Source organism: Trichosurus vulpecula, chromosome 2 (genome assembly GCF_011100635.1).
Source record: "Trichosurus vulpecula isolate mTriVul1 chromosome 2, mTriVul1.pri, whole genome shotgun sequence".
Taxonomy (NCBI): domain Eukaryota; kingdom Metazoa; phylum Chordata; class Mammalia; order Diprotodontia; family Phalangeridae; genus Trichosurus; species Trichosurus vulpecula.
Window position 1 is genome coordinate 454182845 of NC_050574.1, and position 13810 is coordinate 454196654.

Below are 13810 nucleotides of genomic sequence, written 5' to 3' on the forward strand. Positions count from 1 at the left end.
CTTTATTAAGCACTCATTGTGTTCTGGGCAGCCTGCTAAGCACTTGAGAAATATTGTCGAATTTGATCGTCACAACAACCCTGCAAGCAGGTGACATTATTATTCTCATTTTCCACTTGAAGAAACTGAGGTCGACAAAGGTTAAGTGACTTGCCCAGGATCACACAACTAATAAGTGCATGAGATTGGATTTGAGCTCAGGTCCTCCTAGCACCATCTCCACTGCATGACCTAGCTGCTTAGGATATAGAAAAGGCATAGAACTCACCTTATTCCATTTCTAGTTAAGATTATTTTTCCTCAATAGAGGAGGGGAGTGGAAGGCCAGCAACACACTTAGGAACATTTTTCACCAAAAGGCCAGGTAGATAACGTTTATGTATTTAAAAGGCTGATGAAGATTTATGAGCTGTTATCCCTCTGTTGTCATGCCACACACTACCAATCCCTAACATCTAACCCAGTAAAGAATTGTGAGTTATATCCTACATTACACATTACTATGATAACGTGGTCCTTTACATTTGTTTTAGTTCAATTTCCATGCCAAGAAAGCAAATAATCTAAAACAAAGAACCTGGTCCCCAGAGGTCAGCAAGTCCCGATGGGAACTCTACCTCCTGCATGTACATCTAAAAATCAACATCCCATACTTAGGTGAGACCTTCAGACTGGCAACAAAGAACGTACACAAACTGAATCTGAAGTAATTCCTATAACTTCTGTTCCGGAGATGTCCACTCCTCTCTGGTTGTCGAGGAGTCCTCTGAATTTGACCACTGATCACAAAGGGCCACAATCAGCCCCCACGCCTTCAACACTGCTCCAAAAAAGAGAAAACTTTGGAAGACAAAGCATTACCTACCATTGTTGTCAAATCCGTGGGTAAATTCATGGCCGACAATGACTCCTATAGCGCCATAACTCAGAGACCTGTGACACAGACACGTAAAGAAGAGAAAGTTAGAAGGGCGAATCTCAGGAACATATTCCAAATACCAAATAACTCCCAACTTTCAAATCAACCGCATTGAAGACAAGCCCACAAAATAGGAGAAAAAATTCACACTAGTCGTGTTTTTCTCACTGAAACAGAAAGAGAAATCCAAAGTGTAAGACAACATTTAAGCCCATATGCATGGCACAACGCATAGCACTATGTATGCCCATACACACATGCACCAATACATGCATATACATCTACACATGCACATTTACGCATATACTCACATACATTTCAGTCTAAATATCTAAGCCATCAGCAGGATTGGAAGAGCCCTGCCACTTACCTCACCATTTATTTTCTAGCTGAGAACTCATTGGAAAGACACTACAGTATTAAAAATAAAATTGTTCTCCTAATGTAGTCACACAAAAAAGCAAGGATCAAAGATTAAAAGGGATCTCTATGTTGTCAGCTCTAATCAGTCTCCTCTGGCTTATGTGACAGACAGGCCTGCAAATGCATGACACAGACTGTGAAGCATTAAACAGATTTCCATTAAGTTTTCAAAAGGAGGTGTTAACACTATTTCCTTCATCTTTGCAGAAGCCAAAAAAAATTATATACAATCACATCTAATGCACTAGAAAGCCATAAATGGAGATTTAATCATCCTCCAAGTGGCAGATTATATCTACTTCTAACTGTTTTATTTGGTTGTCCAACCTTCTGAGAGGACAATAAGAAGCCTGCTCTTAACACCGTGATTCATGAGATGTGTCCCTTAGATCAGGGGCTGAAGTTGTCTAGAATGCCAGCATACTTTGCTGTGTACTCCCGGCACACCACCACAGACGTCAAAAGAACCTTGGATACAGACAGTACTCATTGTCCCATAAGAGCAGGCAGCTAAAGTTTTGGAAGTAACATGTTATTACAGGACATAATGATCCTTAACATACTAATTGTTTGCTTCAACTGTACCCAAGGAAGTGCGCTCTGCTTTAATTTTTTCCCTTGGTGGCCATTCTTTCCTTTGTGACTTCCTTCCTGCAAGGTAATTTGCATTTGATAAAATGTTTCCTACTGTTTTTCCATCACTGCAAACCTTCATTAAAGGAATAACGGTAAAATTATGCATTTCAATCATGGAGCTATCGTGTAATTTTACATAGTGCAGGGTTTTAGCAGCAGCAGTAGGGGTATCTCTTCCAAAGGCCTGGTCTAGAGCTCTTTCTAGTCTCTGCACCAAAGATAGTCTTTCCTTCATTGGGTCCTGACTCTACACGAGTGACAGGCTATCTGAATTGAAGAGGCAGAGAAAGTGGCCCTGAAATAATTGTTCTGGAAGGGGCGAGGGAGTGGGGGAGGAGGATACCCTAACAGGTCTGTTTCTAGAGCAACTAGTAGGAAAGATAGCAAGGATAGCAGGAGAGCAGGAAAGGCCTTCAGGGGCTATTTAGTCAAATCTTATCTTATAGATGAAGAAACTGAGGCACTGTAGGATTAAGAAGATCCTTCCACCTGTGTGTAACTCCTCTCTGAGAAGAGCTTAAGGACAACAGATACAGGAAGATATGGATAGATACCACAAAAGATATAATTAAATAGATAGCTATAATAGATAAAATTAAATGACATTTGAGAATAAAGATATTCCACCAGGTTAAATGCATATTCTCCTTTTCTGAACAAAGTCAGAAAATGTTTGAAGTCAATAGATGTTACAAAAACAACATGTTTCTAAAATCTAAATACACTCACCAACCTCCTCCATAGTGACTTGCTGGCTGGGGCTGGATCACTCATTTCCAGCAGAGAAAATCTAACTCATTAAATGTACCACTGGCAGCTTTTAAAAACTGGTTTGAACAGTGCATTCAGTGTTTTACCAATTCCAAGGCTGGTCCTGGGACTGAAAATAACATATCTTTCTAGTGCTTTTCTTCCAAAAGGTCCTGGCTTGGTGTTAAAAAGGTACAAGGAGATCTGCAGCTCTTCATTGATATTTAGAATGTCCATGATTCCTTTGCTTAAATGCAAATGCTTTTGGAGGAGTTGTCATTAATACCTCCTCAGGGATTACATTACCAGACTGCCCTCCATCTTAAAGACAGCTGAGATGAAATGGGACAAAAATCCAGGTGGATTTGGAAAGGGGGGGGCAGAATTAGGAAGGAAAGGTTAAGGTCATGGGCCACGAGAAGCAGGCCTGGGCAGGAAACTACAATGGGGAGGAATGAGGAGGGACAACAAGAGCACAGGCAGCTAGGTGACTCTGGATAGAGCTTTAGGCCTGAAGTCAGGAAGACCTGAGTTTAAATCCTGCCTCAGACACTTGCTAGCTGTGTGACCCTGGGCAAGTCACCTAACCCTGTTTGTCTCAGTTTCCTCATCTATAAAAATGAACTGCAGGAGATGGAAAACCACTCCAGTGTCTTTTGCTGAGAAACCCCAAATAAGGTCACAGAGAGCTGGACATGACTGAAATAACTGAATAAAAACAAAACAGAAGGTCACCTAATGACTGGAAGAGGAATCCCTAAAGTGGCAAGGGAGCCAGTGGAAAACTAGATGGAGGAAGGTACCCAATAAGTCTGCCTCGTCATTGTGTCTGAAGATGGCCTCCAGTCTTTGGTGCCTAGCACATAGTAGGTGCTTAATAAATGTTGATTGAATGAATGGATAAAAGGTAGGAAGCCTAAGTTTAACTCTCCCTTCTGACACTGACACTTTCTCTGAGCCTCGGCAACCTGCTCTTTAAAGGGCTGATAATAATACTTGCGCTCCCTCCCTCTCGGTGATGTTGTAAAGAAAGTGCTTCGAAAACCATAGGCACTATGGAAATAGGAGTTGTTTCAGCCAACTATATGCAATATCATCACACACACACACATACACACACACACACACACACACACATGCACACATTATTTTTAGACCTATGATTTCATCAGCATAGGGAGCTCCCAGGGATGGATTCCCTCGACCAATGCTGATGGGCAATTTCTCTGAAATGCATCGTTTTAGAGAGTTGCCTGGAATTCCAAGAGATTAGGTGACTTATTCAAAGTCACACAGCCAGTAAGTACCTTGGGCAGGATCTGGGTCTTCCAGACTTCAAGTCCAGCTCTCTATGCACCATTCCACACTATCTCTCTATTTAAAACATCATAGCTAAATCTCACCAACATTATCTAGATCCTTGCTTTTTCCCCTTGCTCTTTTATTTAGCTCTAAGACAATCGACCCTAGTGACCAGCATCAAATATAAATGCCCCTTTTGGCCAAATATGAAGTCCTCTCTTCATCCTAGGTGCTATGAGGAGGAATGGATATAATGCTGGACTTAGACCCAGGAAGACCTAGTTTCAACATTAATATTAGATGTATGACCTTGGGCAATTCACCTAACTGCTCAGCCTCAACTTTCTTATCTGTAAAATGGTGACAATAACATTCATCACAGAACTGGCATGAGAGTCCAATAAAATCATTTATATTAAGTGTTTTATAAATGTCAAATCTTTGTAAATATCAATTATTATTATTATTTCAGTAGGCAATATATTCATGGAATTTAAAATGCGTTTGCTTTGTTCTTTCATTTTACCCTCTCTTTCGTGATCGGTATATTATTCTATCCTTTAAAAAAAGCAAGGTTTTTTTCTTTACTCACCGTGGATATCCCGTTCCCCAGAAAAAAGGCTTTTGGAGTTCCCCTGCAGGAAACCCTGGGAGAAGAAAAATGAAGTGAATTTAAACGTTTGTGTTTCTTTCTATCTGAGTTTCAGGCTATTGGGCATTCTTTGCATTTGGAAAAGTCTCCTAACTTCCAACTATCATTCTGAAACTTCTTTTGAGATAACCCTATCAAAGCACCATCAGGATACCTTGCTTGGAAGTTAAAAATGGCAGCGTTCTAGGCTGCTGGGACCTTCTCTCCTGGATCCTCCTGTTTCAGGTGTTTTGCCATCTAATAGCCTTAGACCATAAATACCTTTGCTGTGTGCAAACAACCCTCTATTTCTATATGCACTCTGGGTTATTTTAATGATAATATTCCAAGATTAAGTCACCAAAGAAAGGAGAGAGCCTCTGCAATGCCCTTTATTGATCCAAAGCAGAAACTCTGGAGTCGGTGACATTGAAGGCTTAGGTTGATTTGGGGTTTAGATTTGGGTTTGCTTTTGTTTTCAGATGGGGGAGAAACTGAACTCTATCCTCCTCCCTCTTTGTTCTTCCTTTAACTTTCATTTGATGCCAATGGGATCAGAACTTAGAGGCAGCTAGGTGGTACAAGGGATAGAGCATTGGAGAAAGGTAACCCTGAGTTCAAATTCAGCCTCAGACATTTACTAGCCATGTGACCCTTGGCAAGCCACTTAACCTCTGCTTTCCTCAATTTTCCCTTCTGTAAAAATGGAGACTAAAAATAGCTCCTGCTTCTTAGCGTTGTCAGGAGGGTCAAATGAGAGGATGTTTATAAAGAACCACATAAATGTTCGCTATTATCATTAGCAGGTGAGGAGCCATGTTTTTATTTTAGAACAGCTCCATGAGGGGGAAAACCCTTTAAAACATTGCCAAGGCCTGCACCATTATTACCGCCATCGATCATAACACAGAAAAATGCTGCAAACCGCGGTAATGCTGGCTTCCCGATTCTCACCAGGGCAGCTCTGGGTCTGCTCTCCTCAGAGCTGCTCCCGTGGACTTCACTATCCTCATGACATGAGGTCGCCAAATGTTGTTTTCATGGAATCAATTAATGACATTGGGTGGGGTCCATATATTTACTACCAGATAGACTAATCTGTCTTACATAGTAGAAAGAATACTAGACTTGAGATGTAGCAAATTCTACCACAAAATTCTACAACAACTCTACCAGCTATATGACCTTGGACACTTAAGCTCTCCAGACCACAATTTCCACATCATTAAATTGATTACCTCACGTGGTTGTTGTGAAATTCAAACAACATATCCTAAAGATTAAACACTTTGTAAAATGTAAAACCTATGCCAACAATGTTAGCAAATGTGGTTATTCCTATAAGTCTTCTTTTGTTGATAATGATACATTATTTATGAGTTTTCTAGGGGTAGAACTTAGCTTCAAAAGGCAGATTTCTTCAGTTCAGAATGTGCTTTCTCTCATATGCTCATGATCTCTCTGTGTCTCTCTATATCTCTGTATTTCACCTTGTCTCTGTCTCTCTATCTCTCTCATTCTATCTCACTCTTTCAATCTTGCAGATAATCTGTCAGTCACAAATATCTTCTATTCAACAATTCAACAAATATTTACTAAGCACCGATTTTGTACAAGACACTGCCAGGGAGCAGAGATAGCAAAGATGAAAACAAAACAGTCACCACCTGCAAGGAGTTAACATTCTACTGGAATTTTCTACTGGAAAATTTCTTAAAGGGGTTATATCATCCCAGCTTTCATAATATTTACTGATTTCCAAGTATCTCTGATTTCTGCAAATGAGTCTCTAATTTCTTCGTTAAGCAGTGTGTCTGTTTTGAGAATCTCCCCAAAGTCCGATACAGATGCAAAGTTTCTATACTTTTATAAAGATTCACTCGCCTACTCTATATGAACCAAATTTTGGCACAGGTCTTAATCAGCAGGAAGATAGTAAGCCAGTCAGATTCACCCCTTAAATTGCATAGGCCTCCCTACATGGTACTGCGTGCAGAATTCTTAGACATTTCCAAAACCAGAGCAAAGAAATGTCTGCCATTTCCATGGCCTCTCTTTTCAGCCATTCACTGTTGCAGGACTCAAAATCACATGCCACTGCCACGACGCTACCCTGATCAGCTCTATCTGTTCCCCCTGTCAGGTCCAGAGCGCCCAATGCTGATAAAAAGAAGAAGAATCTGATGCCCCTCTGCCTGTTTTGCTTGAGTGAATGGATAAATGGCTTGAACCAGTTTTTTGGCAAACACAGACTACCAAGAATGATAATTCCAAATCCCGACAGGGTCAACTCAGTATCTTATCTTTTGGAGTAGATAAGTTGTATTAAGCAGAGCTGGAAAATAAAAAATGAAGAGCATTTTCCTTTTTCATAGTCTTCTCCGGCACTCACTCTATATATCTTTGTCCTTTTTTTTCTTTGACTTCAGATTTTCCTCACCACTTGTTTCATGCTTTTCATGCTTTAATGCCCGCTTTCTCCTTGAGGTTCACTACCACTTATTGAATTCTCTCACCTACCCCCTCTGGAATTAAATACAAATACTGAAACAGAGAGAAAGAATATTTTCCTTCTACTTGGAAAAAAAGTGGAATATGGTCAATGTCTTCTTTCTAATTTCCCCTGCAATGCTGCCACACTGTGCCATTTTCTTAGATTCTGTAATGAAGTTAACGAAGAAACATTGGCTAATTATCTATTATGTGGCAGACACTGCTAGGCACTGGGAAGACAAAGACTGAAAAAGAAACAGTGCCTGCTTAACGACATGTACACATATCAGTACATACAATATATTTGTTGAGTTGTTTTCAGTCGTGTGCAACTCTCCGTGACCTCATTGGGGGTTTTCTTGGCAAAGATATTGGAGTAGTTTTACCATTTCCTTCTCCAGCTCATTTTACAGAAGAGGAAACTGAGGCAAACAAGGTTAAGTGATTTGCCCAGGGTTACACAGCTAGTAAGTGTCTGAGGCTGGATTTGAACTCAGGAAGATGAGTCTTCCTAACTCCAGGCCCAGCACTCTGTCCACTGTGCCCCCTAGCTGCCTGAGATAAAAGAAAAATTCAAAGTAAATACAAGTTAAATGGTGTCAGGAAAGGCCTTATGGGGGAGATGGTGCTTAAGTCAAATGCACAAAATCATCGTAGGTCAGCTCTCTAATAGAGTCACTTATGCCCAGACATCAGGACAGTTCAACAACACGGTCATAGACACAAGAAATCTCCCTAGGAAAGCATACTCTCTCACATGCCTCCCGAGAATGAGTGGTATCCCGAGAGAATACACCGAGGCATGTTGCTTATTAATCTCCAAGTAAGGAAATTTTTAAGTGAGAAGCAAAAGGACAAAAACCTGTTTCTGAGAAAATCTTTTCTCTGTGGGCCAGTTAGGAAAGGTTATAGGAAGGATTCCTACACTATCAGTTGTGGGATGAATCAGGTGACCATTGACACCCCTTCCAGATGTCACATACAATGCCACTCTTTTATGGAATTAGAATTCCAGTAAGTACATAAGTCCAATACTTAAAGGTTAGGCTTTAATTGTACATATGCAAAATATATGCCAAGTTTTACACTGCTATAATAAAACACTGGAGGGGGGAGGGCATTTGATAGCTTCCTTCTATGTAATATACCTTTCATGCTTTTTTTTTTAATTTAAATTTATTTATTTAACATATTTAGTTTTCAGCATTGATTTTCACAATAGCTTGAATTACAAATTTTCTCCCCATTTCTACCCTCCCCCCCACTCCAAGATGGCATATATTCTCATTGCCCTGTTCCCCAGTCAGCCCTCCCCTCTATCACCCCTCTCCCCTCTCATCCCCTTTTCCCTTCCTTTCTTGTAGGGCAAGATAAATTTCTACACCCCGTTGCCTGTGTATCTTATTTTCTAGTTGCATGCAAAAACTGTTTTTTTGTTTTTGAACATCTGTTGTTAAAACTTTGAGTTCCAAATTCTCTCCCCTCTTCCCTTCCCACCCCACCCCTCCCTAAGAAGTCAAGCAATTCAACCTAGGCCACATGTGTATCATTATGTATAACCCTTCCACAATATTCATGTTGTGAAAGACTAACTATATCTTGCTCCTTCCCAACCCATCCCGCTTTATTGAATTTTCTCCCTTGACCCTGTCCCCTTTCCAAAGTGTTTGTTTTTGATTACCTCTGCCCTTCTGCCCCCATCTGCCCTCCCCTCCATCACCCCCCCCTTTTATTTTATTTTTTATCTTCCTCCCTCTTCTTTCCTGTGGGGTAAGATACCCAATTGAGTATGTATGGTATTCCCTCCTCAGGCCAAATCTGATGAGAGCAAGGTTCACTCATTCCCCCCTCACCTGCCCTCTCCCCTCCTCCCACAGAACTGCTTCCTCTTGCCACCTCTATGTGAGATAATCCACCCCATTCTATCTCTCCCTATCTCTCTCTCTCAGTATGTTGCTCTCTCATCCCTTAATTTGATTTTATTTCTTTTAGATATCTTCCTTTCATCTTCAACTCACCCTGTCTGCTCTCTCTCTTATATGTATATATATATATATATACATATATATATATATACACACACACACACACACACACATAGATATACACATACATACACATTCACCTATATATACATAAACATATACATATATATATATGCATATTTCCTTCAGCTACCCTAATACTGACGTCTCATGTATCATACACATCATCTTTCCATGTAGGAATGTAAACAAAATGGTTCACCCTTAGTAAGTCCCTTGCAATTCCTTTTTCTTGTTCTTTTTCTTGATTACCTTTTCATGCTTCTCTTGATTCTTGTGTTTGAAAGTCAAATTTTCTATTCAGTTCTGGTCTTTTCACTGAGAAAGCTTGAAAGTCCTCTATTTTATTGAAAATCCATATTTTGCCTTGGAGCATGATACTCAGTTTTGCTGGGTAGGTGATTGTAGGTTTTAATCCTAGCTCCATTGACCTCTGGAATATCATATTCCAAGCCCTTCGATCTCTTAATGTAGAAGCTGCCAGATCTTGGGTTATTCTGATTGGATTTCCACAATACTGAAATTGTTTCTTTCTGGCTGCTTGCAGTATTTTCTCCTTGATCTGGGAGCTCTGGAATTTGGCAACAATATTCCTTGGAGATTTCTTTTTGGGATCTATTTGAGGAGGCGATAGATGGATTCTTTCAATTTCTATTTTGCCCCGTGGCTCTAGAATATCAGGGCAGTTCTCCTTGATAATTTCTTGAAAGATGATATCTAGGCTCTTTTTTTGATCATGGCTTTCAGGTAGTCCAATAATTTTTAAATTATCTCTCCTGGATCTATTTTCCAGGTCAGTGGTTTTTCCAATGAGATATTTCACATTGTCTTCCATTTTTTCAGTCCTTTGGTTCTGTTTTATAATATCTTCATTTCTCATCAAGTCACTAGCTTCCACTTGCTCCAATCTAATTTTTAAAGTAGTATTTTCTTCAGTGGTCTTTTGGACCTCCTTTTCCATTTGGCTAATTCTGCCTTTCAAGGCATTTTTCTCCTCAATGGCTTTTTGGAGCTCTTTTGCCATTTGAGTTAATCTATTTTTTAAGGTGTTGTTTTCTTCAGTGTATTTTTCAGTATTTTTTTGGGTCTCCGTTAGCAAGTCATTGACTTGTTTTTCATGGTTTTCTCGCATCCTTCTCATTTCTCTTCCCAATTTTTCCTCTACTTCTCTAACTTGCTTTTCCAAATCCTTTTTGAGCTCTTCCATGGCCTGGGACCAGTTCATGTTTTTCTTGGAGGCTTTTGTTGTAGGCTCTATGACTTTGTTGTCTTCTTTAGGCTGTATGTTTTGGTCTTCTTTGTCACCAAAGAAAGAATCCAAAGTCTGAGATTGAATCTGGGTGTGCTTTCGCTGCCTGGCCATATTCCCAACCAACTAACTTGACCCTTGAGTTTTTCAGTGGGGTATGACTGCTTGTAGACTAACGAGTTCTATGTTCCACGTTTGGGGGGGAGGTGCTAGCTCTGTCACACCGGCACTACTCCTTCCCCAAGAACCCCCAACCCAGACTGGGCTTAGATCTTCAACAGGCTGTGGACTCCTGTTCTGATGCGCCACTTAATTCCTCCCACCAGGTGGGCCTGGGGCCAGAAGCAACAGCAGCTGTAGCTGCCCCACCTCCACTGCCCCTGGGGCTGGAAGCTGAACCGCGAACTCGTTCCACTCCCGCAGCTTTTCCCACTAACTTTCTCCGCAGTCTTTGGTGTTTGTGGGTTGAGAAGACCGGCAACTGCTGCAGCTCACCGACACAGGGCACCAGGGCCCGCTCCACCCGGCTCCTGGTCTGGTTGATCCACGCCGCTCATGCTGGGCTCTGCTCCACTCCATTCCCAGCTCCCAGCTCCCAGCTCCGTGTGGGATAGACCTCACCCAGAGACCATCCAGGCTGTCCTGGGCTGGAGCCCTGCTTCCCTCCGCTGTTCTGTGGGTTCCACCACTCTAGAATTGGTTCAGAGCCATTTTCTATAGGTTTTTGGAGGGACTCGGCAGGGAGCTCAAGCTGGTCCCTGCTTTCCAGCCGCCATCTTTATCTTTCATGCTTTTAAAGTAATTTATGTTTAGTCTGTCTCTCCAGCCCATGTTTCATAGAAATTGCTATCATCATCCTTTCTAAGGAGAGTGCTCTATGCCTTAACAGGAAAAACACGTTTAGTCCCTCTCACACCCCCTCCACAGGCAGTAGTGGCAGCAGGATTTTAAAATTCCATTGGGGGGGATGGTGGGGGGATGGTAAAAGGCATGTTTTTTTTTGCTAGAAGGAGGGAATGGAGTTGAATTATTACCTACAATTCTATGAGAATCATATGACATCAAGGTATATTGATACATTTAATAGGATTCTTACTTTCTGAAATATTCCTGTTCAATAGCAAACTCAGGATACGTGTGATTATCTAACTTTTCCTTTCAAATGCATCTGCCGATCCAGTAGTATTTCTATTACTGCAGACTAGAAGCTGTATGAAGTATATATTTATGAAGTTCTTTGCCCATCAGAAAACATGGATGAACAAGAGCCAAGTAAGAGAAAGATTGAGATACTTAAAAGCAGAGAATTTAGAGACATCAACCGTCAACAGCCTTTAGTGGACATTCTTAACCCAGGGTCAATGAACTTTTTAAAAAAATATGTCCTGATATCTGCATAGAAATGTAATTGGTAACTTTTTCAATCTTATATATTTTATTTTATGCTGTTGAAATATTTTGAGAAGGGGTCCATAGACTTCATCAGTCTGCCAAAGGGATCTAGGACATGAACAAAAGTTAAGAATTCCTACTTTAAACAATGGGGTTTCTCTGTAAGTGGACTTTGGTTCTTATTTCATAGAAGACAAATCCTTTGCTGTTTTTCTTCACATGTCTATTTTAACTCTTTGACCCACAGATCAGGGACCAGAGTATCATAAGTTCACAAAGGAAAGTCTTGTATTGTTTTATATAGAATTGGGAAATTATGACTCCTCAACCTCTTACTCTCCCCACCCTTCCCTATCAATCACCTCCACTCCAAAGAACAAAATGCTTTGGGAAGGTAGACATCCTGGTCTAGTGAAAAAGATACTGGATTTGGAATCCAAAACCCTGCATCCAAACCTTGGCTTCCCTAACACCATGATCAAATTCTATTTAACTTCTCCGGACTTCATTTATCTTATCTGTAAAATGAAAGGGCTGGACTAAATGACCTCTAAGGTCAGCTGTAAATCTATGCTCCTGTGAGCAGGAATAAAGGATCGAACACAACTGCGACAACAGATATGTCCAGAATTTAGAACATACTCCTCCAGTCCTAGCAGCTCTTCATTAAGCTCATAGCTATCACCTACTGGCCTATGAGATCCTAGGCACATTACTTAACCTCCTTATCTTCTCCAACTTTCTCATCTGTATAATTAGATCTAAAAGGGCTACAACAGACTTTTGAAACCATTAACTTCTAAGGTTTTTCTGGTATTTAAAAGGTTATTCACACTTACATGATGCTAATTAGGATTCAATTTCTCTCATTAAGTTGAATATGTTCACACCTCCTTTTTACTTGGTTTCTGGGCTTGACTAGATGCAAAAAAGATGACAGTGACGGCAATGCTCACTGCCAAATCTCCTGAACCCAAATAGCTAACTTTTTCTTTTTTTATTCTTTAAAAGGAAAAGCTGAAATTAAAAAAAAAAAAAACTTAATCAGAAACCTCCAAAAGACCTAACCTAATTCCAAATTTGAATTATTTTATTCCTGACATTTTATTGTTTGGCTGCTTCAGAAGCATCAGTGTTACTGAATTAATAACCTTTGAAGCCTACTATGAGCCAAAAAGCAAAAATAGGCAAGAGAGGGATGAAGATTGCCTCTCAACTAACCAACCCCGGAATCACAAAATGGGCTCTGAGGAATATAAAGGTGAACATAATGAGGTTCATATGTCAGCTATAAAGGGAGCCATACATATAGAAGATAGCCTGTCCAAACATGGGCCAATCAACCCCACACAAATGCAGAGAAATAGAAAGGGGCATTCAAAGTTTACCAGTATAACAACATCCTCTGAAAGGTCTATTAACCATACACTTATCCAGTGAACTGCACTTAGTCATAAAAAGAACAAACAACGAAACCTATTAGAAGGCAATTATGGAAGCTAATCTTTGCCAATTTCTATTTCAATCAATCAACAAGAATTTTTTTTGTATTTTATTCTGAACCTAAGAAATAAAACAGGCATTTCCATAACATAGCAGAATAGGAAAGACCAGATGATTGCACAGGAAACTGCCGTTCTGTTCTGTACAACTTGCTATTCCTTTTAAATACGTAACAAAATTATCATGTAGAAAGCTACGTGAAAACAAGCGTTTATGAAGCACCTACTATGTGCCAGGGCTGGGAATACAAGCACAAAGGAGGATACAATTCCTACATGCGAGGAGTTTACATTCCCAAGGGGGAGACAAGAGCATATGCACGTGACTAATACAGAATAAATAGAAAGAGAATGAATTTAAGGTTGTTAAATACAAGGTAGCTGTGGAGGGGCAGGAGTAATTTGGGTTGATCAGGAAAGGATTCACACAGAAGGTGGTGCTTGAGCTTCCCCTTGAAGAAGAGGGTT

General features: G+C 40.4%; 1 protein-coding gene across 1 annotated transcript in view; it reads right to left on the reverse strand.

Annotated features, from left to right (window-relative positions):
* The window catches only part of PHEX (phosphate regulating endopeptidase homolog X-linked), a 272352-nt gene that overhangs the window by 25828 nt on the left and 232714 nt on the right, over window positions 1-13810 (reverse strand). Inside the window, exons 16-17 of the mRNA XM_036746177.1 lie at window positions 4623-4677; window positions 866-933 (exon numbers count right to left, since the gene is read on the reverse strand). Of these exons, the coding sequence (XP_036602072.1) occupies window positions 866-933; window positions 4623-4677 (123 nt within the window). The remainder of the gene's footprint in view (window positions 1-865; window positions 934-4622; window positions 4678-13810) is intronic.